Below are 27,470 nucleotides of genomic sequence, written 5' to 3'. Positions count from 1 at the left end.
GGCCGGGGAGCCCAGCGGCCGCAGCGCGCACTGTGGGGCGGCCTCCCGGCCGCGCTGCGCTCTGCAGCCTGTAGTCCAGGAGGGCGCCCGGTTGAGGAGCAGGCGGGAGCAGCGTGTGGTCAACCGCCTGTGCGCAGAGCATGCCGCTTAGGCGTCCCCGAAGGCAACTGAGGGTGGCCAGGGGACCCATTGGCTAAGGAACCCCAGCCCATAAAGTAGAGCAGATCCCTTGTGGGCCACTCGGAGCATTGAACCCGGGAGTTGTTACTAGATGCTTCTCGGGCGAGAATAAAAGTCCAATATTCCTTAGCTGTGTTAGTGCCTGGGTTGTGGTGATGTCGCGGTTAAATACTACTGAGCACTTTCAGGGGTTCTTTGTACACTTAAGGCAAATATTAATAAGTGAAACCACCCAACCTTTTCTGTGAATTCTTCAGAGGAAAACTACGATACATTAAGAGAAGTATGGCATTGGCCTTATTGACCCCCCACTAGATTACTGTATCACTGTGTTCAGTGACCCCAACATCATACAGTTTTAGTATGATGTTCAGGAAGAGAATGGAGGAGAAGGGACTATGGCATGTCCATCCCTACTGGGGGTGCTTTCTTACATTCTCTCTCCCTCTCTCTCTTTCTGTCACCCACGCCCTATAGCAAAAATTAAGGGGAAAAAAGTGAGGTTTTGGGAACCATATGTAATACAGACCATACTCTGCATGTGTCTGTCATCCATCTTGTTTCTGCCCACCGTATGATGCCGGCCTATACCTTTGGACTTTCCAGCTTCCAGAATCATGAGTCAAGTAAACCTCTAATCTTTATAAGCCAGACAGTCTCCAGTATTTCTGTAAGCTGCACAATGGCAGAGGAAGACATGAGTCAAGAAGAAAAACTACCACCATAATTATAGATTTACAAACTATTTACAGAGTAATGACAATGAGGACAATAAAAAAAAAAAAGAAAGAAAGAAAAGAAAAGAGGGGTCAGCAGGTAGGGTGGTAGCAGACCTTGGTTTGAGTCCCAGATCTGCTGGCATGCTTTCTTACTTTCCCTCTCTCTCAGTCTTTCCCTCTGTGGTCAAATTAAATAAATAAATTCATTAAGTTAAATAAAATAATTCTTTAAAAAGAAAAGAATTCAGCCAGGGCCATCAGGTGGCATGGTGGGTAAGGTACTGAGTTCCCATATGGCTGGCTATGGTTGGAGTCCTGGACCCAGTGACTTGAAAAATCACAACAAATAAATAAATAGATAAATGTCTTTTTAAAAAATCAACCAAAGTAGTATATAGAATAAAATTGTAGCATCAGAAGTTTTAATAATATAGAGTAAGTGAAAATGAACTAAATGGGGAGGATTCTGGGAAGGCAGAGTAGACAACACCAGAAATCTGACTCCCCATTTACGTAAGAGTTACCCTGGCAGAATTTGTCTGATACCTATTTGGAAATTCTATAATCTATTTAAGGCTTGCAACTTCAGGGGAAGACTGGGGCCATAAATTGTATTAATTTTGGTCGATTTTGGCTCTTGGCGTAGTAGCAGCTCCTCATCCTCCAGCGCTCAGCTCTGTGGGAGGCAGCTGTGTTGTGCTCCCACCTCAGTGTGTGCACAGCTTGTAGGAGCAAGGAAAGGGATGGGCACAAAGGACCCCAGCCTCCGAGTGCTGCGAATCTGTGCTCTGCCACCACTAATTGCTACACGTGATCCCACAAGTGCAGAAAATGGCCGGTAGCCATTGTTGCAAGCTCCTAGTTCTCTAGCTGAAGTGACTTCCGGGGATTTAAAGGGCTAGCACTGTCACCTTTCCTTAACTTTTCTCTTCCCACCTCCCCCTTTTTAAAGAATTATTTTATTTATTTATTTAGAGAGAGTTTTGCTATAGGGCATGTGTACTCACCAGAGAAACAGAGTCAGAGAGACAGAAAGCAAGAAATCACCCCTCAGGGGAGATGGCCAGGCCACAGTCCCTTCTCCCCATTCTCCTCTCAGGATTTTGGGCATGCACGAACACCATTATTGGATCAAGTTTTCACCCTCTTACTCCCATGACAGTGGGTCTGAGACTCAAACTATGGTCAACCACATGGGAGTCCAACACCTTAACCACCACACTACCTGCTGGTCCCTATTATTATTTTTAAATGCATTATAGTGCTCATGAGCTCACCAAAGGGAAACAGATACAGAGAGAGAGAGAAAACAAGAGAGCAAGCCACCAGGTCTGGGACTTGAACTGTGGTCGGCCATGTGGAAGTCCAGTGCCTTAAACACCACACCACCTGCTGGCCGTTCTTTTCTCCTGTAAGGAGTCAGACCCAGAAGACTATTTAAAAGCAACTACATATTCAAGAGAAATTACAAAGTCATGCGGTGACCTAGACTCTGGCACAGCTGGTAGCAACTGGACTGCAGAAGCCACATGCCGACCACAGTTTGAGTCCCTGGCTTGGTGGACCTGAAAACACACTGGCACATGCACACATGCCCAGGGTCTTGGTGGGTTAAAGGACTGAATAAAAGGGACTATAGGACCAGTAGGTGATGCGCTGGGTAAGGCGTTGGACTCCCACATGGCTGACTGTGGTTGCAGTCCTGGACCTAGCGGCTTGCTTGCTTTCTTTCACACTCTCTCTCTCCTCTCTCTCTCAAGCACATGTGCCCTATAGCAAATCAAATGAATCAAATAAATCAATAATAATAAATATTTTTTTTAAAGAGACTGGAGGCCAGCAGGTGGCATAGTAGTTAAGGTGTAGGACTCCCACATGGTCAACCATGGTTAGAGTCCTGGATCCAGTGGCTTAAAACTCACGCCGGGCACGTGTATGTGCGTGCCCAAAATCCTGAGAGGAGAATGAAGAAGGGATTGTGGCGTGGCCATCCCCCCAGGGGCTGGTTTCTCACTTTCTCTTTCTGTGTCTGCAGCAAGCACACACACCATGTAGCGGAAATCTCTCTTAAGATAAAAGGGTGGAGACTAGCCTGACCGAGCCCTGAGAACAGTGCTTCTGTCTCTCTTTCTCTCTTTAGTGTGCAAACACATGCTCCGTGAATGAATAAATAAAACTATTTTTAAAAAATAAAGAGTGGGGACCAGCGGATGGCATAATTGACTGTGGTTCAAGTCTGGACTCAGTGGGTTAAAACTCATGCTGGGGGACCAGCAGTTAGCCTAATGGCTATGTTGCTAGACTCCCATGCAGTCAACCACGGCTTGAGTCCCGGACCTGGTGGCTTAAACTCACACCAGGCACGTGTGCATACGTGTCCAAGATCCTGAGAGGAGAATGGAGGAGAAGAGATTCCAGCGTGGCCATTCCCCTGGGGGGTGATTTCTCACTTTCTCTCTCTCTGTCTCTGTCTTTTTGGCGAGCGCATGCACTCTATAGAAAAAAAAACAACAACAAAAAAAAACCTCATGCTGGGTGGGTGTGTGAGTGCCAAAAGTCCTGAGAGGAGAATGGAGGAGACGGGACTGTGGCATGGCCACCCCCCCAGGGCTGATTTCTCGCTTTCTTTCTCTCTCTGTCTCTCTGGTAAGTGCACACCTCCCAATAGCAAAAATATCTCTCTAAAAATAAATTAATTAAAAAAAAGAATGGGGCCAGCAGGTCAGTCTTATTCTTGGCAAGATACGCATCACCGAGGGTACAAACACGATCGAACTCTCCGACCCTCCAGATGCTCTAAACAGGCCCAGAGTGTCCTCCCATATCTCAGAGGCCCAAGCTCCTTCCTAGAAAAGGACGTCCTTGACTCACTTTTCTTTGGCCGTTCGGTGTGTGGTTTTCCCCAGATCGGCTTCTCCAAAGAGAAATATTTTATATGTCATCATCTCTACAGATGCCAAAAGGACATATTTATTATTCTGTTCATCTTTTTCAAGAGATTTTTTTGCTATAGGATGCTTGCGCTCATCAGAGAGACAGAAAGCGAGAAATCACCCCCTGGGGGGGATGACCACATTGTAATCCCTTCTCCATTCTCTCCTTGGGGTTTCTGAGCACACACGCGCATGCGCCCAGCATGAGTCTCAAGCTGCCAGATCTGAGACTTGAACACTGTCTGCCATGAGGGCGTCTTGTGCCTTAACCACTACACCACCTCTTGGCCCAAAAGGGCATTTTTTAATTGCCAGAGGATGTGTACACACTGAAGGGAGGAAGCACCCTTCATGGGGCTGATCATGCTACAATCTCCTCCTCTCTGTCCTTTGGGAGTTGGGGCAGTCATGCACATGAGCCTTGCATGTTTTTCAAGTTGCTAGGGCCTAGATTCAAACCAAGGTTGGTCAGGCCAACAGGTAACATGGTGGTTAAGGTACTAGACTCCCGCATGGTGGACCAAGGTTCAGTCCCTAACCCAGCACCTTGAAAATCATGCTGGACATGCATGCATGCGTGCATGCTCAAAACCCCAGGAGGTGGGACCAGCAGATGGCATAATGGCTATGTCGCTGGACTCCCATGTAGTAGACCGTGGTTCAAATCTCAGATCTGGTGGCTTAAAACTCATGCAGGGCACGTGTGCATGTGTGCCCAAGATCCCTAGAGGAGAATGGTAGAAAAGGGATTGTGGTTTGGCTATCCCTGCTGGCAGGGGCATGGGGTGGTGATTTCATGCTTTCTGTCTCTCTATCTCTCTCTCTGTCTTTCCAGTGAGTGCATGCACTGTAGCAAATATCTCTCTAAAAAATAAATCAATCAATCCCAGGAGGAGAATGGAGGAGAAGGGACTGGGTGTAGCCATCACTTCTTGGGGACGATCTCACAAGTCCCCATGCTCTCTGGAAAAAAAAAAAAAAAAAGTTGGCCATGTGAGGTCTGGCTTCCTTAAACACTAGGCTACCAGACCAGACTGGCCCTTAACATGGCATCTGATATAAACTGTAACATCTGGGCCAGGTGATATGACAGTAGTAATGTCACTGGACCCACATAGGTGGGGCCTAGCTTTGTGCCCAGGACTTCCCTGTATGTGCTGGGCATTGGTACGCACCTGCCCGTAACATGGGCTAGCTCAGGCCGAGGCAAATCACGGTGCGAGGACCTTGCTGAAGGTGTTTGCCTTTGTCCCTGTTTGTTCATCTGCCTATCTCTGTCTCTTGGAGGAAATACATTTAAAAGTAAAAGTTTAACATCTGGGCCAGCAGGTGGCATGGAGGTTAAAACACTGGATCCCACACAGCCCACTGTGTGGTTCGAGTCCTGGACCAGGCAGCTTGAACATCATGCCAGGCATATGTGCATGCGTGCCCAAAATTCCAAGAGGAGAATGGAGAAGGGATTGCAGTGTGGCCATCCCCCCTCCCTACCCTTAACCCCCAGGGATATCTCTTTCTCTTTCTCTCTCTCTCTCTCTGGCGAGCACAAGTGCCCTATAACAAAAAGGAAAAAAAAAAAGTTTTACATTCACTTTAAAAAAAAAAAAATGAAAATCTTTGGTAAACTAGCAATTAAGAGATTCTTCCTTAGGCCAGCAGGTAGTGTGGTGGTTAAGGCACTGGACTCCCGCATGGCTGACCACAGTTCAAGTCCTGGACCTGGTGACTTGCTTTCTCACTTTCTTTCTCTCTGTCTCCCCCTGGTGAGTACATGTAACCTATAGCAAATTAAAAATAATAATAACAATAAATTAAATTAAATAATTCTTTTAAAAAAAGATTCTTCCTCTGCTAATGAAGAATATTAAATGTTCTCTTCTAGACATATAGTAAGATTCTTTGAGAGACCTCCTCCTGCCATGTCTAATATCTGCATGAGACAATCTGTGAGGCCTGATCGATCCCCAAGGGGTTCAGAAGGTCCTCAGAAATCCCTACTACCACTCTCTCCCACAGACCCTTAAGCCAGGCCTGGGACGCCCTCACTGAGAAAATACCCCACAGGATCTGACGGGATTTTTAATCCCTACTGCTGAGCTTCCAGCAGAAGTAGAAATCATCTCTAGGAGAAAACATCTCCGATTTAGGTCAAAAGGACTGCCAAGATTAAGGTCAAGTCATGTGCTCACAGAATTTCAGGCTCCAAAGAGCCAGATGAGTACCTGCAGAAATGCCCTCAAAGGCCCAGCCCCTCTGGAGTGCACGGACCTGAAGTGCTGGAAGCCACACGGCCAACGGCCAATGGCCAACCGCAGGTTTGGGGCCCTGACCCTTCTGACCTAAGACATGCCAGGAATGCATGCAAGTGCCCAAGATTCTAATGAGTGGAATGAGGAGGAAAGGGGATCACAAAGTGCCCTGACCCTGATGGGGGTCCCTCTCTCTCTCCCTCTCATAAAATAAAGAAAGAAGATAAACTTTAAAAGAAAAATAGTGGGGCCAGCAAGTGGCCTTGTAGTTGGGGTGCTGCATTCCCATGTGGCCAACTAGGTTTGAGTCCCAGACCCGGTGGCTTGAAAAACACAACAAATAAATAAATAAATAAATGTGTTTTTTAATGAATTATTTAACTTCATGTATTTATATTTATGTATTTTTAATCTTGACTAGAGAGGGATAGAGTGAGACAGAGAGAGAGAGAAAGAGGGAAAGTGAGAAAGCAAGCCACCAGGTCCAGGACTTGCACCGTGGTCAGCCATGTGGGAGTCCAGTGCCCTTAACCAACATGCCACCTGCTGGTCCCATAAATACATGTTTTTGTTTTTGTTTTGTTTTGTTTTTTAATTAAAATAGGGATCGGCAAGTGGTGTAGTGGCTAAGGGCACTGGACTCCCACAAGGCTGACCACAGTGCAAGTCCTGGACCTGGCAGCTTGCTTTCTTGCCTTTCCTCTCTCTCTCTCTCTCTGTCCCTCTCTGGTCAGATTGGAATGGATGAATAAATGAGTAAAGGTAAACAAAAAATAATTCTTTTTTCTTTCTTCTTTTCTTTTCTTTTTTTTCTGTAGGGCATGTGTACTCGCCAGAAAGACAGAGAGACAAAGAGACAGAAAGTGAGAAATCACCCCCCCCGGGGGGATGGCCACGCCACAATCCCTTCTCCTCCTTTCTCCTCTCGGGATCTTGGGCACGCACACACACGCGCCCGATGTGAGCTTAGCCACCGGGTCTGGGACTCAAGCCGCAGTCGACTACATGAAAGTCCAGCGACATAGCCATTACGCTAACTGCTGGTCACTGAAAAATAATTCTTTAAAAAAATAGTCTGGAGGAAAGCCTAATTTGAAATTTTCCAATGTTTTTAATTGCCAGAGGGTGTGTGTGCTTGCCAGAGAGGCAGAGAGTTAGTAAGAGAAAGAAGAGCCCCCTTCACAAGGTCTGTCGTGCACAATCCCCTTCCTCCAAACCTCCAGCCCCTTGGTTTCTGGGCACTTGTACATGTGCCTGGTGTGTTTCAGGTTCAGGTTTATTGACCCGGGATTCAAACTGGAGTCACCATGTGGAATAAAACAAAAAATTTAGCTGTATACTGTGTATATGACACTTTAAACATAAGGACACAAAATGGTAGAAGGTATAGGAAAGCATACACCAGACAAATCCTAAGAATTCGAACACATATATTAATATCAGAGAATTTTTAAAATTGCCATTGGGCACAAGCATTCACCAGAGAAAGCAAGCACCCCTAGTGGCGCCTGGTCACACTGCAATTCTTTTTCCTCCAATTCTCTATCCCTTGGGGTCCAGGCTGGGCATGTTCTGTACACTGACAGGGGATCCTGCTTCCTCTGTGCACTGCTGTGCTGTGGACTGGCCCCATCTGTGCTCCTTCAGCGTCACGTCTTTTCTGCCCATGTGTGTCCCGGCCCGCGGGACAATCGAACAGGCTACCTGAGTGAGAGAGCAGAGGTCTGGAACCGGGGCAGCGTCACAACATGGAAGCGACACAGTGTCACAGCTCTGAATGGTATACGGTCGCTCGTTTATTGAGGGCCCGAGAACATTCTTATATACACAGCAGGGTGGTAATTGATTGCCCAATATGTAAATGAAGGATATATTTTGGGCCAGTAATTGATTGTTTTCTCAGGGAGCATTAAGCAGGGGGCGGAGCTTAGGGGTGGATTGCTGTCGAGGACCTGATTGAGAAGCTGCTTGCGATTGTTAGCTAGGTTGGGGAGCCCAGGGGCGGATTGTTTACTCCCGGAACAGGGGAGTCCGGAGGTCATCGTGTGAAAGTCATTTCAGCCACTTTGGTGCACGTGGCTCTCCATATGTCCCCCTTTACTTTGGTGCACGTGGCTCTCCACATGTCCCCCTTTATTTCTGATGTCCAACAGGTCACATCTACCATTACCCTCATCCAAGACCAACTTGATTCCCTCACACAGGTGGTCTTACAGAATCGGAGAGGATTAGACCTCCTGCTAGCGGAACAGGGAGGCCTTTGTCTTGCCTTACAGGAACGATGATGCTGCTTCTACGCCAAGTCTGGCATTATCCGGGACAGAATCCACGAACTCCAGGAAACCCTGAAAACTCGCAGACGCCAGCTGTCAGACAACCCTTTCTTCATTATTTGGAATGGACTCTTGCCCTTCTTACTCCCTATCCTTGGCCCCATCCTCCGGCTGCTGATTGCTCCCTGGGGCCGGTCATCTTCCAAAGGCTAAAAACATTCATCAGTCACCAAGTCACCTCCCTCCTTTCACAACCTATTCAGGTCCATTACACTAGACTGGACATGGCCGATGCCGATGAACACCATAACCTAGCCTGAGGAGCTGAGTTGGTCAGCCCATGACGGGTAAGAGAGTCTGGCCGATTTAATGCCACCTCCTCTACCTAAGACAGGACGCCCATCCTTGGGTTGTTCCTACGACAGGTAACCCAGGAGACTCCGATTCTGTAGGACCACCTCTGCAAGGGAATCAAGTTGGTCTTGGATGAGGGTAATGGTAAAAGGGGGACATATGGAGAGCCACGTGCACCAAAGTGGCTGAAATGACTTTCACACGATGACCTCCGGACTCCCCTGTTCCGGGAGTAAACAATCCGCCCCTGGGCTCCCCAACCTAGCTAACATCCGCAAGCAGCTTCTCAATCAGGTCCTCGACAGCAATCCGCCCCTAAGCTCCGCCCCCTGGTTAACGCCCCCTGACAAAACAATCAATTACTGGCCCAAAATATAACCTTCATTTACATATTGGGCAATCAATTACCACCCTGCTGTGTATATAAGAATGTTCTCGGGCCCTCAATAAATGAGCGACTATATACCATTCAGAGCTGTGACACTGTGTCGCTCCCGTGTTGTGACGCTTCCCCGGTTCCAGACTTCCGCTCTCTCACTCAGGTAGCCTGTTTGATTGTCCCGCGGGCCGGGACACAAGTGAATTGAGATTTTCCTGGTTTGTTCTTATGGTTAGTAATTTACAGTTGCATCTGAGACATCTTGAATATTGTTTTAAGATTTTTTTGAATCTTGCTGAAATTTTAATGAGTGTTCATTTTTTTGTTTTGACAGAAAATCAGCTTGGGTAGATTCAGGTCACAAATTTGTTTTTTAGAGATTTTTTTGCTATCGGGCATGTGTGCTTGCCAGAGAGACAGAGAGACAGAAAGCAAGAAATTACCCCCAGGGGAGGATGGTCACTTCATGATCCCTTCTCCTCTGTTCTCCTCTTAGGGTTCTGGGCACATACACACAAATGTGCCTGGAGAGAGTTTCAAACCACCAGGTCCAGGACTTGAACCATGGTTGGCCATGTGGGAGTCCAGCAACATAACCATTACACTATCTGCTGGTCCTGCCTGGTGTGCTTTTTCTTTTCTTTTCTATTTTTTTTTTAAAGAGAGATTTTTGTTATAAAGCATGCACACTTGCTGGAGAAACAGAGAGAGAAAGACAGGGAGAAATCATTCCCAGGGGAATGGCCACTCCAGGATCCCTTCTCCATTCTCCTCTCAGGATTCTGGGCACGCACGCAAATGTGCCTGGAGTGTTTCAAGCTGTCGGGTCCAGGACTTGAATTGCGATCGACTATGTGGGAGTCCAGTGATGTAACCATTATGCCATCTGCTGGTCCTGGTCCCTTCCCTTCCCTTCCCTTCCTTTTTAATTTGCCAGGGAGCATGTGAGCTTACTAGAGAGAAGAGAGAAATACAGAGAGGGAGAGTGAGAAAGCACCCCCCATGGCATTGGTCACATCACATTAGTTTTGACTAATCTTTTGTAGATAGAAAAGGACATACGGACACGAATATCTACCTTGCAAAAGCTTCTGTTCATTACATTCCAGGGTAAGAAGTCTAGAGAGGCTTCTGCCTCTCCCTTAGAGGAAACGTGCTCACATTTCAAGATAACGAGCTGCCCCTCTCCTGAGTAGGGAGCGGTAGGTCATCGGCGCTCATAAAAGCTCACAGTCTCCCAGACCCAGGCTCCTGTGACGAGACCCACTGGACACGCAGGAAACACGCAGTCCCCATCCTGTTGCCTCAAGGTAATCAGGACACGGGAACTGACACAAGGTACCGCTGACAACTTTGTGCTTTGAGTACAAATCGTTCCCGGCCCGAGCCCACGGGTCTGAAGTCTTCTGTCAGGATACGTATAGGACACTGTGACAGGCCAACCCGCTAGCTTACAAGGACAAAACCTCAGATGCTTCGTTTCTCACTTCATAGAGGGAGATGGCAGGACGCGAGGGTGAAAAAAGGAGACAGGGAAATCACGCAGGACCATGATGAAGGTAGTAGATGAATTCTTAAAATCTTTATTCATGATAGAATGTGTTCAGGCTGACTGGGCCAGAGATTCGAACTGCAATCACCCTGTGGGATCTGGCTTCCCTTGGACAGACCTTTTCTTTCCTTGTTTCTTTTCTTTTCTCTTCTCTTCTTTCTTTCTTGTTTTCTTTTCCTTTCCTTTCCTTCTTTTCTCCTTCCCTCCCCTTTCTTAACTTGCCAGGGGGCATGTGTGTTTACTAGAGACAGAGAAATAGAGAGAGGGAAAGTGAGCAAGCACTCCCCGTGTGGTTGGTCACATCACAATCCCTTCTCCTCCATCTCTCCCTCCTTTGGGGATTTTGGGCACACATGCCCCTAGCATGCTTTTCAAGCTGCCAGGTCCGGGACTTGAACGACAGAGTCAGTCACGTGCGATCCAGCCGCCTTCACCACGCCCCCAACTGGCCCTAGAACAGGGTGTTTCTCCTGCACCCTGAAGCTGAAGCTGGCCCAACATGTAGATTGTTGCTGTCAAGAGTAATGACAGCAGGGACAGAGGAGAGGCCAGGACGGATACTGTGATGAGATGAGCAGCTAGCTAGGACAGATGTCCACGACACAAAACGGAGGACGGAGGAGGGAGTCCAGTGGTATGTGCCTCCAGGAAACGAAGTTTTTGGAAGGAAAGGTCTGAAATCGGCAGAAACAAAAACCAACCAACCAAACAAACCAAACCAAAACCAGCAATGAGGACTAAGCAAAATATCTACTTTGTCTCTGGGTCTTTTGGTCAGTGGGAGGAAAGATTTAAAAAAAAGAAAAAAAAAAAAGCGCCACAATTTGAGAATATTGCAAGGGAAGTAATAATTTTAGGAGACAAAGTAAAAAGGTGATGGGAGGTGCCAGCAGGTGGTGTGATGGTTAAAGCACTGGACTTCCATATCGCCAACTGTGGTTCAAGTCCCAGACCTGACAGCCTGAAACACGCCAGGCACGTGTGAATGCGTGCCTAAAATCCCGAGAGCAGAAGGGATTGTGGTGTGGTCACCCCCCTGAGAACTGTTTCTCACTTTATCTCTCTCTCTCTCTCTCTGTGTGTGTGTCTCTCTCCAGCAAGTGTACCTGCCCTCTGCCAAAACCTAAGACAAAAAAAAAAAAGATGAAGAGAATATTTAGAAAAATTGTTAAGGATATAGGGGATTCGACTGATGACAGTAAAGTAGAAGGGTCGAGAAAGTCGAGAGGAGTAGGAAGTTAGGTCAGGTTAGAGGGAAGCATTAGGCATTAAGATTCTGTATCATGGGGGCCAGCAGGGGCACAGTGGCTGAAGTGCTGGACTCCCACACGGCCAACTGCAGTTTGAGTCCTGGACCCGGAGGCTTGAAACTCACATTGTGCGTGTGTGCATGTATGCCCAAGATTCAGAGAGGAAAATGGAGGAGAAAGGATTGAAGTATGGCCAACCCCCTGGGGGATGGAGGAGAAAGGATTGAAGTATGGCCAACCCTCTGGGGGAGAGATTTCTCTCTTTCTCTCTCTCTCTGGTGAGTGCATGCTCACTATAGCAAAAATCTCTCTCTTGAAAAAAAAAAAAAAATGATTCTATACCATGGATTGACCTGGTAAGAGGTAAACAGGCACACGAGGTACGATGGGGTCATTTTTTCTTTTTTTAATTTTCCAGAAGCTGTGTGCACTTGCCACACTGAGAGAGAGAGAGAGAGCACACCCCAACAGCACTTCTCCATCTGTTGGGAACTTGGGCACGCACACATGCCTGGCGTGTGTTCCAAGCTACCAGGGCCAGGTTTTGAACTGCACTGCCCATCACGTGGGATTCAGCTCCCTTAACCACTAAAATACAGGGCTGGTCCTATACACATTTATAGAATGGATAAAATGAAGAATATTAGAACCAGGCCAGCTGATGTCCTGGTGGCTATGGCAGGTGGGTCCCACATGACCTACTGCATGGTACAAGTTCCAGATCCAGCAGCCCAAAAATCACGCCAGGTGCATGTGCATGTGTGTCCAACATCCAGACAGGAAGGAGAAATGGAGCAGAAGGGATTATGCACGGCCACGCCCCACGGCGGCAGGGGAGAGGAAGGGCTTTCTCCTTTTCTTTTCTCTCTCTCTGTAAAATGCAAGCACTCTCTGACAATAAAAAATACATTTTTTAATTAAAAAATAGTATTTTTAAAAAGAAGGCACATATATACCTGCACACACACATATATGAAGGAAAAAACTGGATGATTATACATTCCACTGCTAATGGTAATTCTCTTGGAATAAGGTCTGTGCATGATGTAACATTTTTTCCTATACAAAAAAAAAAAATAGTAACTTTTCCCCCTAATGGGGTGGCAGTTAAGCTCTTCACTACTGCCACCTGGTGGCCATTATGACGGATTTATTTCTTTTCTGTTATCTCAGGTAATTCACATACCATCTAACCATAGAAAATTATAAAGAGATATTCAATATCATCTCTTCCATCCCTCATTTCATAGCTGAAGAAATAAAGGACAAAAAGTTTAAGCCATTTGTCTAAAGTCATAACGTTTGTGAAACTCAGTAGCAAACACTTGTTGAGCCCTTCCAAGCCCTTTATATGGATGTTCTTGTTTTACTCTCAGGAATCTATAAGATGTACTCCATTTTTTGAGAGGTTTTTGCATAGGGCTCATGCACTTGCCAGAGAGACAGGAAGCAAGAAATCACCCCCCAGGGATGGTCACATCGCAATTTTCTCCTCCAATTCTCCTCTCAGAATTTTGGGCACACACGCACATGCACCCGGTGTTGAGTTTAAAGCCGCCAAGTCCAGGACTCGAACTGTGGTCGACTACGTAGTCCAGCAATGTAACCATTACACCACTGCTGGTCCCCATCTAATTCTCTTTAACCTGACTCCAGCCTCATTTCTCAGATTCTAGCAACACGAAGCTGCCCAAAGTCCCTGAACACACTACCCTGACACTGTATCTGAGTCTTCAGGTCTGGGAAACTCATCTTCATCTTTCTGAACTCAATATTCTGTGAAAACTCCCAGTCTAACCAAACAGGAGTGAGTACCGACTCCCAGTGGCTTATCTATTATTGCCGCATTTATTGACCCATTTCCGTTAGGAGCCTGTGAAAAATATGAGCAAGGATCATGCCGCGTATTCCCAGCATGAAGCAGAATGCCCGGGGGTGGCTGACATCCCCTCTGGATAGATGGAGGGGAGTCTGTGACTAGTCTTCCTCCACACCTTCTACGTGATTCGAAACAGCATCTCTGCCGAGTTTGCTATCACTACTAAATGTTTCAACGGATGTCAACACGGTGGATGGAGATATTACAGGTGGTTTTTCTCTACTGTGTGAAAGGTAAAATAAAGTATTAGAAACTATAAAGCAAAATACTTAAAGAGTAAATAAATAAGAATTTGAGCTGTATCTAGGAAAGCATTCTAAACTTTCCTGAAATGCCGGTTCAATGTACTACAGTAGACAAATAAGGGTAATACTGGCAAACAGAAAAGAACATCCTTTTATAAATAATATTATTTGTAATAAATGCATTCATTGTGTTAGGCCATGTAGTCACTTTATATAGTATTTAATCCTTTAAACAACCGTATGACCTACAAATTTATTCTTGTCATAGGGCACATAGGCTCACCGAGAAAAGAGGGAGATTAAGTGAAATATCACCCTTCCCCAGGGAGATGGCCACACCACAATCCCTTCTCCTCCATTCTCCTTTCAGCATTTTGAGCATGCATGTGCATACACCCAGTGTTTTTCAAGCCACCAGGTCCGGGACTTGAACTGCAGAGTCAGCCATGTGGGATCCAGTGCCTTAACCACTATGCCACCTGCTGACCTGAACAAGAAAATTTTAAGTTTAATTATCTTCTCCTCGGGCAAGAGAACAAAAAATAAAGACAGTACCCCCCAACAGGGTCTTGATGTCACCACCTACTCTGAGCCTTTGGCCAGCCCCAGATCACAGACAAGCTCACACCTGGTGTACTCACAGGTCTCCAGGTTTGAACCATGAACCTTCCCATGTGAGACTGCCTTGCAAAACCAACACTGTTTTACTGCTGCAATACGATCCAGCCTGACCTAGATATTCTTGGGGTCTTGTCTAAGGAACATGAGAAAGGATTTAACCTATTCTGTCTGACCTAAAAGTTCACTTTTAAACTACATTATACTAGTTACACCAAACCAGTGTTCCTGGGACCAGTAGTTAGTGTAATGGCTATGTCACTGGACTCCGTCCCGGACCCGGTGCCTTAAAACTCACGCTGGGCACGTGTGCGTGCGTGCCCAAGATCCTGAGAAGAGAATGGAGGAGAAGGGATCGCGGCATGGCCACCCCTCCTGGGGGGGTGATTTCTCGCTTTCTGTCTGTCTGTCTGTCTGTCTGGCGAGCACATGCGCCCTATAGTGAAAAACTTCTCAAAAAACAAACAAACAAAAAACCCCAGGAAAAGCCAGTGTTCCTATCAGAAATTTGGTAGAGTTGCCAGGATCAAAAAAATAAATTAAAAAAATAAAAAAAAATGAGACCTTCCTGTTCACAAAGGCCAAGTAAAATCATTCGTGTCTATAAACTCAAGAATGGTGACAATGTCATCCAGAGGACACTCATTTATTAAATATCTCTTTAACCAGTGAAAAACAAACTAGACACAACTGAGGATTAGTCTATAAAATAATTACTTTATTTAAAAACACTGTATTGAACATATTTGAGAGTCCTGTCCAGAATGTTACCAGCAGATCTCATAAGGATTCAGCTTGATATGCTTCTACAGCATGTAAATCTCCTTTCCAGGTTTTACTATGCCAGGCCAACGCTCTTAGCTTGAATTCTGTCCTGCAATCATGACTTGTTTCACATTTAACACGTGTGTGATTCATTCATTTATGGAATACAGTCCCAGAGGGATAGCAAGCAGGCATGTGTCTGACCGGGGTATGTATTTTCAGAGAGTATCTATCATCTATTCTATTTAAAAGTTTGTTCTGTTTAAAAGCCTGCTCTTTGCCGCAGTATGCACTCACTTAAAATTCAAGCATTGATCTGTGACAATTATATTTAAAAACTTGTTTCAACGGAGTCAAGTTACCATACCATCTGACAAAACTAATTTTGTTTTTCTCTAACTCCCAATCTTTTGGGTAGTTGTCATAACATAGGATGATTTAAGGAGGGAAAAGCATGGACTTTGAAATTAGTCAGGAAGCTCTTGAAAGTTCTGGGTTCTTCCACTGAAGTCAAGAAAAAGTTCATCTCTTTGTATTTCCATAGTTGTTTGCCTTTTGGCCTCTTCGAGAAAAACCTTAATACTGTGTTTTGAACTTCTTCCTCATAATCTAAGACAGTGACACTCAACTGTGAATGCCCCTTCAAGTCAGTGAAAAGAAGGGTGGGGAAACGTGAGAAGCAAAGAGAAAGGAGGGAAGCTAGGACAGGAAAGGAAGGCAGGAAAGAAGATCAATGCCTAATTTGAACTCTGATCACTTCCATTAGAATCTTTTTTGTAGTTATGAATTGTCAGAGACTGCATGCCAGAGTAGGAGAGAGAGAAAGAACCCCCAATGGGGCATGGTCACTCTACAATCCCTTCTCCATCCCTCCACCCTGTTGGGGCATCTATGGACATGCACGATGTGCTCTTCATGTTGCTGGGGTCAGGATTCAACCTATAGTCAGCCATGTGGAACCCAGCTCCTTAACCACCAGGCCACGGGGCCAGTCCAAATCATTATAGAATCTTTGCTAGTGGGCCTGAACGTTGTTTCCCTGGGATTGTAGTATAAAACCAGTGTTAAATTTATAACGTAAAGTAATTGATTATATGCCAAGTGGGGAGCCATTTCTTGTGGTGGACAATGGCTATTAGGTCGAGTGTCCCGACGGAGCCATGGCAGAGTCCTACATCTGTCTCTCTACTTTTTTGTTGTTAAAGGGCGTGTGTGTTCTCCAGAGAGAGAAATTACCCCTCGGGGGGGAGGACATGCCTCAATCCCTTCTCCTCTTGGGATATACACATATGTGCCCTGAGTGTGTGTCCAAGCCACCAGGTCCAGGCCGTGAACCATGTGGGATCCAGCTGCTGGCCCTGTCTGTGCTGCTGCTTTTTTTTTTTTTTGGAGAGGCATTTGCTATAGGGTGCTTGCCAGAAAGACAGAGAGACATGGTTAAAAATGGATAGTAGACTCTGAAAAAGCCTTCTAGGTAGACGGTGTGTATTGCCAGGTCCTTTATATAGTCTGGCATTCCTTGTAGGGACTGAATTCCATGGTGTTACCTGGGTGGCTGGTCACTAAACACATGAAGGATGAGCAGATAGATTTACTGCTAAACAATGCCACAGTAAAGAGACAAAGCCGAGAGAATTAGTCCTGGTCCTCCAGGTATCTGCTTCCCACACAGCCAGTCACAACCATTCCTGACAATTACTGAGGGAAAAAAAAAATTAGATGTGAAAAATATAGCTTAACATAAATAAAACATATCTGTAGTATTCTGAGGAAATTCCTGAGATCAACAGAGGGACAAGCGAAAGATGTACAAGCTACATCAACAGATAAGGAGTAAGATAACGTATATGGGTTTGTAGGTGACCTCTAACTTAATAGCACTTTACTATTATTTTCTACAACCTATAGAATATTCACAGCACATTTGACAGAGATTTCTTTTTTCTTTCTCTTTTGCCATAAGGTGCATGCAGTTGTAAGAAAATTCCCAAGAGGGCCTGGTCACACTGCTTTCATTTCCCCCCCAGTTCTCTATCCTGTCACAATCTTGGGCATGCATGCATTCTGGTATGTCTTTCAAGCCAGGCCTTCACCCTGTTGGCCAGGTGGGATCTGGTTTCCTTTACCCAGCACCTCAGCACGATGTGACAGGCCCAGTCTGATGCCTGCTTCTTTAAACAGCCCCCCTTCTCTTCTAAAGATAGCAAGCAACAGTATGACCACCTGAAGGCAAATACGTAGTTCAAAGAAAGATGTGAGGTGGTAGCTAATATTCACTAATTAAACAAACAAACAAACCTCACTAGAGGCAGTTTGGGAAGAACACTTCAGAACATACCAGTTCCTAGCCTATTTATGGCAAGGCATTAAGCACTAGACAACAAAAGTAACAAACCTGCAGACCAGAGGAAACAAGTGGCGAGCTTATCAAAGCCCAGAATTAGGAAGCTATGGAAGACTGAAAGACAACCAGAACGTTATGGAGAGAGACTTGTTAGACAATACACACACAACTAAATATAGAGCCAAGTCACAGGATTTAGAAAATCCTCTAAAATTCTCTTCACTTCCTATGTTGTTTCTGAATGAAAAGATAATTTTGTACACTGAAGCCAAGTTTAAAATTTTTTTTTTTTTTTTTAAGAGAGGTTTTCGCTTTAGGGCGCGTGCGCTCGCCAGACAGAGACATAGAGACAGAAAGTGAGAAATCACCCCCCAGGGGGGGATGGTCACACCTCAATCCCTTCTCCTCCATTCCCCTCTTGAGATCTTGGGCACGCACGCACACGCGCCTGGTGTGAATTTTAAGCCATTGGATCCGGGACGCGACCCGCGGTTGACTACGTGGGAGTCCAGCGACATAGCCATTACACTAACTGCTGGTTCCCGCCAAGTTAAAAATTAAGCAACTGCAGGAATCTTTATACCACAAAGTTTCCATCGTATATTCATTACCATCCTTTTTTTTTTTTTTCAGTTAGAATTATCCCATTTGTATGAAATAAAGCAGATCTTTCAATGAGGGGCTGAGTCTGATTTTAAAAACATAAAAACCACAATATGGTTTTTGTTGGATTCCCAAGTATTAGCTTTCCTGGAGCTACAGCAGCAGATCTGAAACAAGTCTGTATTTTGGTTTTGGCACACAGACCTCTATGAAGAGCACGAGACTATTCAATTCCCAAGTATGACGAGTTGACAAATTAGTAAAAGTTGTAATTTTATAGTTCCACTTTCTTCCTTCCGGATACAATTCCAAGACAGCATAGCACCTCAAAGGCAACTGGATAAACGGAAGGGCTAGAAACTCTCTTACTCTTCCTGACAATATATACCGCTCGCTCTTTCTGCCCATTTTCAATGCTTCATGAGGGGGCTGTTCTGCTGGAGGTAGCAGTTTTGAATACATATAACCTAGAGTCTATAAGATACTTCACTAAAAGAGAGCATTTTCCTCTCCAAAACCTCCTGTATACTACCAATACTTTTATGTCATTATCTACCTCATAGATTGCATAATGAAAGGCAGAAGTGTAATTCAAATGAAAACCTTTTCCAAAAATGTTTTATTGCTATAGGTTTTAAGATCCTCAATGGTCAAAATTACTTCATGTCTCTGCTCCCTGTGATGTCATGCGACTATTTTTAATTCAGCTTGGTAAAGGATTTCAGCAACCTTTACACAACAGCAAAATGTTATCAAGAGACGCCAAGTATGACTTCAAGAAATGATGCATGAACTGGACTATAACACTGCCTTTCATCAGAAAGGTCAGTCTTTGAATTCTCCTAATTTTAATTCCAAAAATTAAGGCTGATAATGATCTAAGATAAGGATATATCTATCTGACAACAAAGTCCAATTTTTTTTTTTAAGCTTTCTCCAGAGACTGCACGTGGCAATGAAATATTCCTAGAGACTGTACAGAAGAGGAAAATCCCTGAATTAATCACAACCTACCTGAATCTGGACCATGCTTTCCTGAACTCTTCAGAGAGTCATGGCTTTCATTTCTGCTTTAATAGCAATGAACCCTGGGGCACAGCTAACACTGTGGAAAAACAAGGGCCACCAAAGGCTATTCACTAATATGGCACTACTTGCAGTCATGCTATTATAGTCACACTTTATTGTTGTGCATAATAAATAGTACAGAAAAATGTTGAAAATGTCATGACTCGCCTATCTAATTAAAGCGGAGCAAACTACCCTAGTAGTCAGATTGTAGTTTTTCAATGAGAAATGACAAGAGTAGTTGAATATAAAGAAAAACAAAAGAACTTTACTTTCCTATGTTAATACAGGTCAAGGGACCCTTTCTTCTCAAAAGGGTTGATAACACCAGTTCTTAGCAGTAAACATAAGGCACTTGTTTAGATTACAATTATCATTGTATTTTTTCCACTTGTTTTTCTAACCCTGTTTTTCCCCCACAGTATCATTTGAAATTAATAGAATGCATGACGCAAATGTGAGATGATCCAGTTGATCCTACTCAGAGCAAGAGAGTACAGTACAATGTTTTAGGGGTGATGTCTGGACATAAAATGAACCCAGGCAAGGGCCTCTGACCCCAGACAATGTATCCACTATCAAGTAAACCTGAAAGAAAATAAAAGATTTATTCAATAGTTCCAGTAAAATTGGGTTGTAATACAATATACATGTTAGGAATTTTGCTCCCCATGGGTGGCATCTGCATTAAGAATTCTGAGTACTTATGAATATTCATTCTAAGACAGTCTACATCATTTGAACATTGTCAAGACAAATAGATGACTTTCATTTCAATATACAGTAGAGTTTAAACAAAATTCACACATACACCCCTTGATATATGGCTGGTGCCTCCTCCGAACACCTCATTAGTGGCAGAGGTAGCACTAGTGTTCTTCCCCAACAATGAGAACTTCCGTTGCCACTCATAGGAGAAGTTGGAATAAAGTTTGTTTTTGTTTTGCCATCTGTTAAGATGTTCCTGAGACAGGGCCAGTTAATAAAACATAACGAAGCACTGGAGTTCAGTCTGTACTTCTCTTTACGTCACTCAACTGCTAGACTGGGATGTGGAATGCAGGTCATGTATTATGAAAGGTTGATTTTAGCACAATTGTTCCGTCAGTAAAAGGTTCCGATCTTCTGATAATTCCCTTTAGAGTACACTCTCTATAAACTAAAAGTACCACAAAAAGGTCAGTTATATACAATTGATTCGTTTTACTTAAATTTGCTCACATCTTGCAAATGCAATGAGAATATTGAGCCTGAGGCTAGTTCTCAGTGTACAGGTTTCATGTTAAGGCTCATTTTCACAATCAAAATAGAAGTTTTTAGTTTTCCCTTCAAATTTTGAATTACATTCATAGTCCCTGCCACCATCCTAGCCCTCACTGAACCCTACTCCAGGAGCAGTATTTGAGTCACTACGGAACTTCCCTGACACCAGCACATGTAGGCGCCCATTCTACGAAGCTCCCATCTGCTTCGGCCCTGCAGCATGTTACCCTGCCTCTGCCTTGCACCTCTGTTTCCACCTGTGTATATTCACAGAAGCCCAACACAGATTAGTTGAAATATTCACACGACTGTTTTTCAAAACAATTTATTGCATCATATTTGGTACCTTATGTTTGACAACAAAAAGGAAATTACATCTGTAACTGCAGGAAAAAGAAGCTGGTCTGTTATTGGAAAAAAAAAATCTTGGGCCCTTTAAAAATTACAAAGTCTTGGGCTTGCCTGAAACAACTGAGCAAGAAATATATTCTTAGAAATGTAGGGCTTCAAGTATTACAAACCTGTGACACTGTGGAAAAATTCCAGAGGTATCTAAACTGCAGCACTTTTTTTTCTGCATATCGTGAACAAGGCCTGCTGAGGTTTTAACTATTAGTCTCTTGATCAGTCATAGAATGGTAGTCAGGAGTTCTGCTTTTTAACTTCAAGCCATGGCAGATTTTCTTTATTTCACTCTTGGGTGAAAAATTCATGCTTGCTAATTAGTTGGTGCCACATCACAGTGCATTTGGTTCTTGCATTACAGTTTTAACAAGTTTGGCCAAAACAATGCTGAAAAGTTTGCATTGTTATTTTAGTTCTTCAAGTTTTAGTTAATATTGAGATTGTTCCAACTGGTTCCTTCAGTTAAAAACTGTGGTACAAGAACACCAAACTGATCATGTACAGTGAATTTTGGAAACACAACAAGCGTATTGAACACCTTCTAGGTTTCTTATAATTCTGCTTGGTATCTATATGTCCCATTTCTACAACATCAAGCGTCTGTTGTAGATTTCTCTGTAAATAGTGATTCACATTGCATACTTCCTATGGTCAGAATCAACCCCGTAACAAAATCAGTCAGATGCTAAAGCCCCAACAACTCTTTGTGCTCAGTGAAGAATCCAGTGCTAAAACAGCATTTTTGCTGTCTGAGATATAGTAAAATCTCACAAGACAAATTTAAAGTAATATTTCTGCCACACACCTGCTTTGTTAGCTGTAACAGCCTCCAGATTTGATATAAATTAGTTTAAAAACACGGGTGGGTAGGTAGGAATAGGATATGGTATCTTTTTTTAATCCCTCAATTTTAGCAGCTTTTAATTTTTTTTAAGAAACTGAACCTATATCCTGTAATGTTAGATATTTTATATATACTTTTAAGCAGGATAAAAAAACGTAAAACACTATTTGAAGGCAAGAACATTTACTCCTCTCATTCTGTGTAAGTTAGAGCAATGCAGCAGGTGCGTGACAAAAATATTATACACTAGATATGGTCCAAAGTCATTCCATTTGCTTGTTTAATGATGTTCAAATTTCATTGGCCAGTTCTTCAGTTTCTGCAGAACTATCTCCATTAACTGTGATCTTCATATCCTCTTCATATCCAGGAGGCATGAAAGCCAAAGCATAAGGGAAAAGCTTATGACAATTTGCTCTATAAACTTCAGCAGCTTCTTTACAGTCTCCTAGGCTACCATCACACAAGGCTTCTAATACCTCCACACACGTCTACAAAAGAAAAAAGGTCATGTCATAACTTCTTTATCACGTATACATTCACAAGAATTCCTCAAGGTTTAATTTAACCTGTTCTTCAGAACAGCAAGATTTATACGAAAGGATAACCAGGGATATGACTAAGGTGATGCACTTATCTAGAGGCTCTCACCCTCCACAAGTACATGGGCCTAAGGCAGCAACTTCACCCCACTAGGCCAGCCCTAGGCATAAATGCTGAACCTTATAATGCCAAGGGGATAATTACATGTAGGTGGGCAGGCTTCCCCCACACCCAAGGCTTAGAACCAGACAACAAAATCAGTTTTTCAATCTTGTATTTAGATTAAAGAGCATCTGAAGGCATGTCCAACAACTAAGCAGAAAAGAGCATTCCAAACAGAGATTTTACCAAGAATATCAGTTCACGGAAATCAGCGATTCTTTCAACCATACTCCTGTGTAAGTCTGCTTCTTATTTTCTTTCATTCATTCATCTCTCTATCTCTCTATCTATCTGAGAGATTTTTGTATAGGGCGTGTGCACTCGCCAGAAAGACAGAGAGAGACAGAGAGACAGAAAGCGAGAAATCCCTCCCCGGGCGGGGGATGGCCACACTGCAATCCCTTCTCCTCCATTCTCCTCTTGGGATCTTGGGCACGCACGCACACATGCCTGGCATGAGTTTTAAGCCACCGGGTCCAAGACTCGAACCGTGATCGACTACATGGGAGTCCAGCGACATAGCCATTACGCTAACTGCTGGTCCCTCTGCTCCTTATTTTAAAATGATTCATCCTCGCTTACATTTCTCATGTTTTCTTTTTAATCTTCTCACTTAAAAAATACTTAAGTTTCTACATAGATACACCTTACAAACTGTCAGACTACAGAGGACCTAAAATCAAATTATAATCTAAATGGTGCACTGATTAGCAAAAAGCCCAATTTTTCTCTTCAACATATTGCCTTCATTTGGTATTAAATGAATATATTTAATGGTCTTTCAGCAACTACTGTTTTATCTGGCTGACTATACAAAAGGTAACTGGTCCTTTGTTTTTAAGTCTAAACTAGAATCTGTACTTTGCAATACACCCATATTATCTGACTCCATCTTACATGGTATGGCAAGCTATGAAATAAGTATTTCAATGTAGCTTTTGGTAAATGAATTTTTAAATAAGTCAGAGTCTTCACTGAGATCGCTACTTGTTAAGTAATGCACAGACATGAATTGAAATTCAACCTAAATAACTATAAAATGTATCTATGATCTTAAAAAAAACATATTTCTGAAAATGTTATCCATGTTATGGATGTGCAATCAGTTACTTAAGGCCAAGTAGTCTAATGTGCACATGTGTGCATGCAAACACATATACACACACACACACCCCTAAATAAAATTAAGTATCTAACACAGATTCAAATAGTTTAGAGTACAGTATGTATTATTTAAAAAAAAAAAAAAAAAAAAAAAGGAAAGGAAAGGCCAGAAGGTGATGTAGATCTTGAGGACTCCTAAATGGCCAACCACGGTTAAAGTCCTGCTTTGCTTTTTCGTTCTCTCTGTATCTCCCTGGTCAGTGCCATGTGCCCTACAGCAAATTAATAATAATTATAATATAATTAATCAAATTAATAAAAATTTTAATAATAAATAATTAAATAATTTCTTTAAAAAAGGAAGTATTTCTCTTGGAGAAAACGATTCTTGGCAAAAAGAGAAATAAAGGTAAGCATTATTATAGAGAGATTATGAAAAACTCTTTACCTGGAGGTTTCTGTTGGTGAGGGATTCATCAAGCGTTGTTGCCAACTCTATAGCTCGCTTCTGACTAGAAGGATCTAAATAATATACCATTTTGGCAGCTAGATGAGAGGGACACAAAGGAAATTTGTTTAATTCTAGGTAAAGCCAACTTCATATTTTCTACCCATTTAAATATAAAATGCAAGGTATATGTGCACATAACACAAGAACTCTTTTAGCAATATGGGCTAGCCACAGAAGATATGAATAAGATCCATGATTAAGGTATATCATGTATATCTACCCAAAAGAATATGATGTGTATATAAAATATGTACAATGAAACAGACTATAAAAAAATACAAATACCGGGACCAGTAGTTAGCATAATGGCTATGGCGCTGCACTCCCATGTAGTCGACCGCAGTTCGAGTCCTGGACCCGGTGGCTTAAACTCACGCCAGGCACGTGTGCATGCGTGCCCAAGATCCCGAGAGGAGAATGGAGAGGGGATTGCGGCGTGGCCATCCCCCCTAGGGGGTGATTTCTTGCTTTCTATCTCTCTGTCTTTCTCTGTCTGGCGAGCACACGCGCCCTATACCAAAAACCTCTCCAAAAAAAGAAAAAATAAAAACAAACAAACAAATAAACCCCCCCCTCAGTAATACTTATATTTGTGAGGTAGAAGTATGGGCAGTTTTATTTCTAAAAGTATAGTGGGGGGGGGGTGAAGAAAACACTTCATTAAATATGGGGGGACTAGAGATGACGTAGGAATTCCCAGCCTTTATAGTATGAGTCAAAAAGCTAAAGTCGAGATTACACAAAGGCATGTAAAACTGCAGGGTTTTTAGCGAGCTATCTAAAAGCCAGCATGCAGTCCAGATTCTGGCTCACTGACATAGACCTCATGCTTTAGATATCTCTGAACAGCAAATGGTTTGGGGTGTTCAATTTGGTCAAATCTGCTACCTACATAGCATGAGAAAGGAAAGATAACGGTCATTATCTGAGTGAATTTTCAGGGCACAATAATGGAATAAAGAAAAGAAATCAGAGAGAAAGCTCTAGCTACACTATATGTAATATACATTTAAATCTAGTTACACTTGTTTCTTTGTAAAAACCAATGCTGGACCCAGAGAGACTATTGCCCCTGATTCAAAATATCATTATCTCATCTTAAGAAATTAAAAAACTCAAGCCAACTCTGTGGCCTAGTGGTTAAGAGAAGCCTTATACTGCATGGTTGGCTCTGGTTTGAATTCTGACCCTGGCAGCCTGAGGGCAGGCCAGACGCATGTGTGTGAATGTCCAGAATACCAACAGGATGGAGAAATGGAGGAAAAGGAATTGCAGTGTGACCATGCCCCACTAGAAGGTGCTTTCTCCCTCTCTCGGCAAGTAAACAAATCCTCTGGAAACTTAAAAAAAATGCACACCTGATACCTTGCCACCGACCCACTAAAATAAATATTAACATTTTTTTTTTAGGAGGATAAGAGGACAAAATAAAGTTGTTACCTGATAATCTGTGTGGCAATGAATCAGAATTCCTTTTCAGAAAAGTTTCATTAAAATTCTTTGGATTTGTTGCTCCAAAAAGACAATTCATTTCTTGTTTTAATACTGTTCTAACTGTATCAGGTAAATCTTTACTTTCACACACTGCTGAATAAATTAAAAACAAACTCTTTCAGCTATAAAGTTCTCTGATAAAGTCTGTAAAAGTTAAATGATCTTGATAAGGCTATTAAACATTGTAGTTATACACGAATACTAGATAAAACCTACTAATAATTCAATATATTTTTAAAATTTTTTAAATGAACTTTTATTTATTTATGTATTTATTTATTTTAATTTGACCAGAGAGGGACAGAGAAAGAGGGAAAGTGAGAAAGCAAGCCATTAGGTCTGAGGCTTGAACTGCTGCCAGTCATGTGAGAGTCCAGCGCCCTTAACCACCACACCACCTGCCGGTCCCAATAATTCAATATTTAAAGGACAGGGAACCTATACGAATTTAAAGAACATGTGGCAGCAGAACAATCTAATGAGTGCTTTAAAGGCACACAAAGAATTTCACTGAAAGATGACTCCTTTCCAGAAAGGAAGCAGCAGCAAAATAAACCACAAAAGATAGAGTTCTACAACATCATGAGTCTCTAGGGTTGCTCCCTCAACCCTATGGTCTGAAAAGCAGAAGGCTGATAGCACCTACCTGCTAACAAATAACGGCACAGAAAAAACATTAGTGCCAAAGACAACAGAATATTTCTTACTCTCCCTGTCTTCCTCTATACCCAAACAAGGCACATTCACCAATTAAATAAAAAAAGACCGATTGGCTTCATTGACCATCATTTTTTAAGAATTATGAGGACTGAACTATCACTACTCCAAATGACCACCAAAATAATTTCCTGTAATCAGTACACTACAGTAATCATAGTCCTAGGCCTTGGTGTTTAGAAATGAAAAAGTAGACCCCAAGCCCACCAGATCACATTCAAGTTGCATTTTGTTTCACTCTTTTCTTGGTAGAGAGAGCCTGGAGCTTTGAAGCCAGACAGACATGGTTACATTGGACAAGTCATAACCTTTCTGAACCTATTTCTTGGTTTATAAAACTGGAGTCATATCTGACCCAGAAGGATTAAAGTAAGGAAAAGCTATTAATTATGTAAAAGTGCTAATTATATATAGTAGGTACTAAATAAATTGCATTGTTATTTTCTTTGTCATACTTATAAAACATAAGCAGATTTTCCTTATGGTTAGGAACTGGGGTGATGACTTTCATAATTCATTGATATGCCCTTTGCTGGTTAAACATTTCTTTTATTATTCTACAGAACTGGATGGTTGAGAGACCAGCAGATGGCATAATGGTTATGTTACTGGACTCCCAAATAGTTGACTGTGGTTCAAGTCCCGGACTCAGAGCCTTAAAACTCAAACTGCCATGCTTGTGTGTGTGCATGCCCAAAATTCCAAGAGGAGAATGGAGGAAAAGGGACTGCGGCGTGGTCATCTCCCCAGGGGGTGATTTCTCTCTCTCTGTCTCTGGCAAGCACACACAACCTAAAGCAAAAATCTAAGAAAATTATAAAGAACTGGTTGGTTCAAATAAATGAGGTACGAGCTAAAGAATTTAGCTTAGCCTCCATTACAACTATACTTTCAACCTGAAGCAGGAGTAGAGAGAAAACATGAAGTTGTTAAAACAAGTTACACTGAGGGCCCGCAGGTATGATGGTTAAGGTGCTCGACTTCCACATGGCCTACCCTGGTTTGAGTCCTGGGCC

The 27,470-nt window shown here is 43.1% G+C and overlaps 1 protein-coding gene across 1 annotated transcript in view; it reads right to left on the bottom strand.

The window, feature by feature from the left end:
* Nucleotides 1-19,660: 19,660 nt before the first annotated feature.
* NAA15 (N-alpha-acetyltransferase 15, NatA auxiliary subunit) overlaps nucleotides 19,661-27,470 on the bottom strand; it is an 86,255-nt gene continuing 78,445 nt past the window's right edge. The window contains exons 18-20 of the mRNA XM_006144627.3: nucleotides 25,684-25,830; nucleotides 24,181-24,278; nucleotides 19,661-22,414 (exon numbers count right to left, since the gene is read on the bottom strand). Of these exons, the coding sequence (XP_006144689.1) occupies nucleotides 22,214-22,414; nucleotides 24,181-24,278; nucleotides 25,684-25,830 (446 nt within the window). The 3' untranslated portion in view covers nucleotides 19,661-22,213. The remainder of the gene's footprint in view (nucleotides 22,415-24,180; nucleotides 24,279-25,683; nucleotides 25,831-27,470) is intronic.

This window comes from Tupaia chinensis, unplaced genomic scaffold (assembly GCF_000334495.1).
Source record: "Tupaia chinensis unplaced genomic scaffold, TupChi_1.0 Scaffold000127_2, whole genome shotgun sequence".
Lineage (NCBI taxonomy): Eukaryota > Metazoa > Chordata > Mammalia > Scandentia > Tupaiidae > Tupaia > Tupaia belangeri.
The sequence above is the reverse complement of the archived record's forward strand: the minus strand, read 5'-3'. Positions and strand labels throughout refer to the sequence as shown.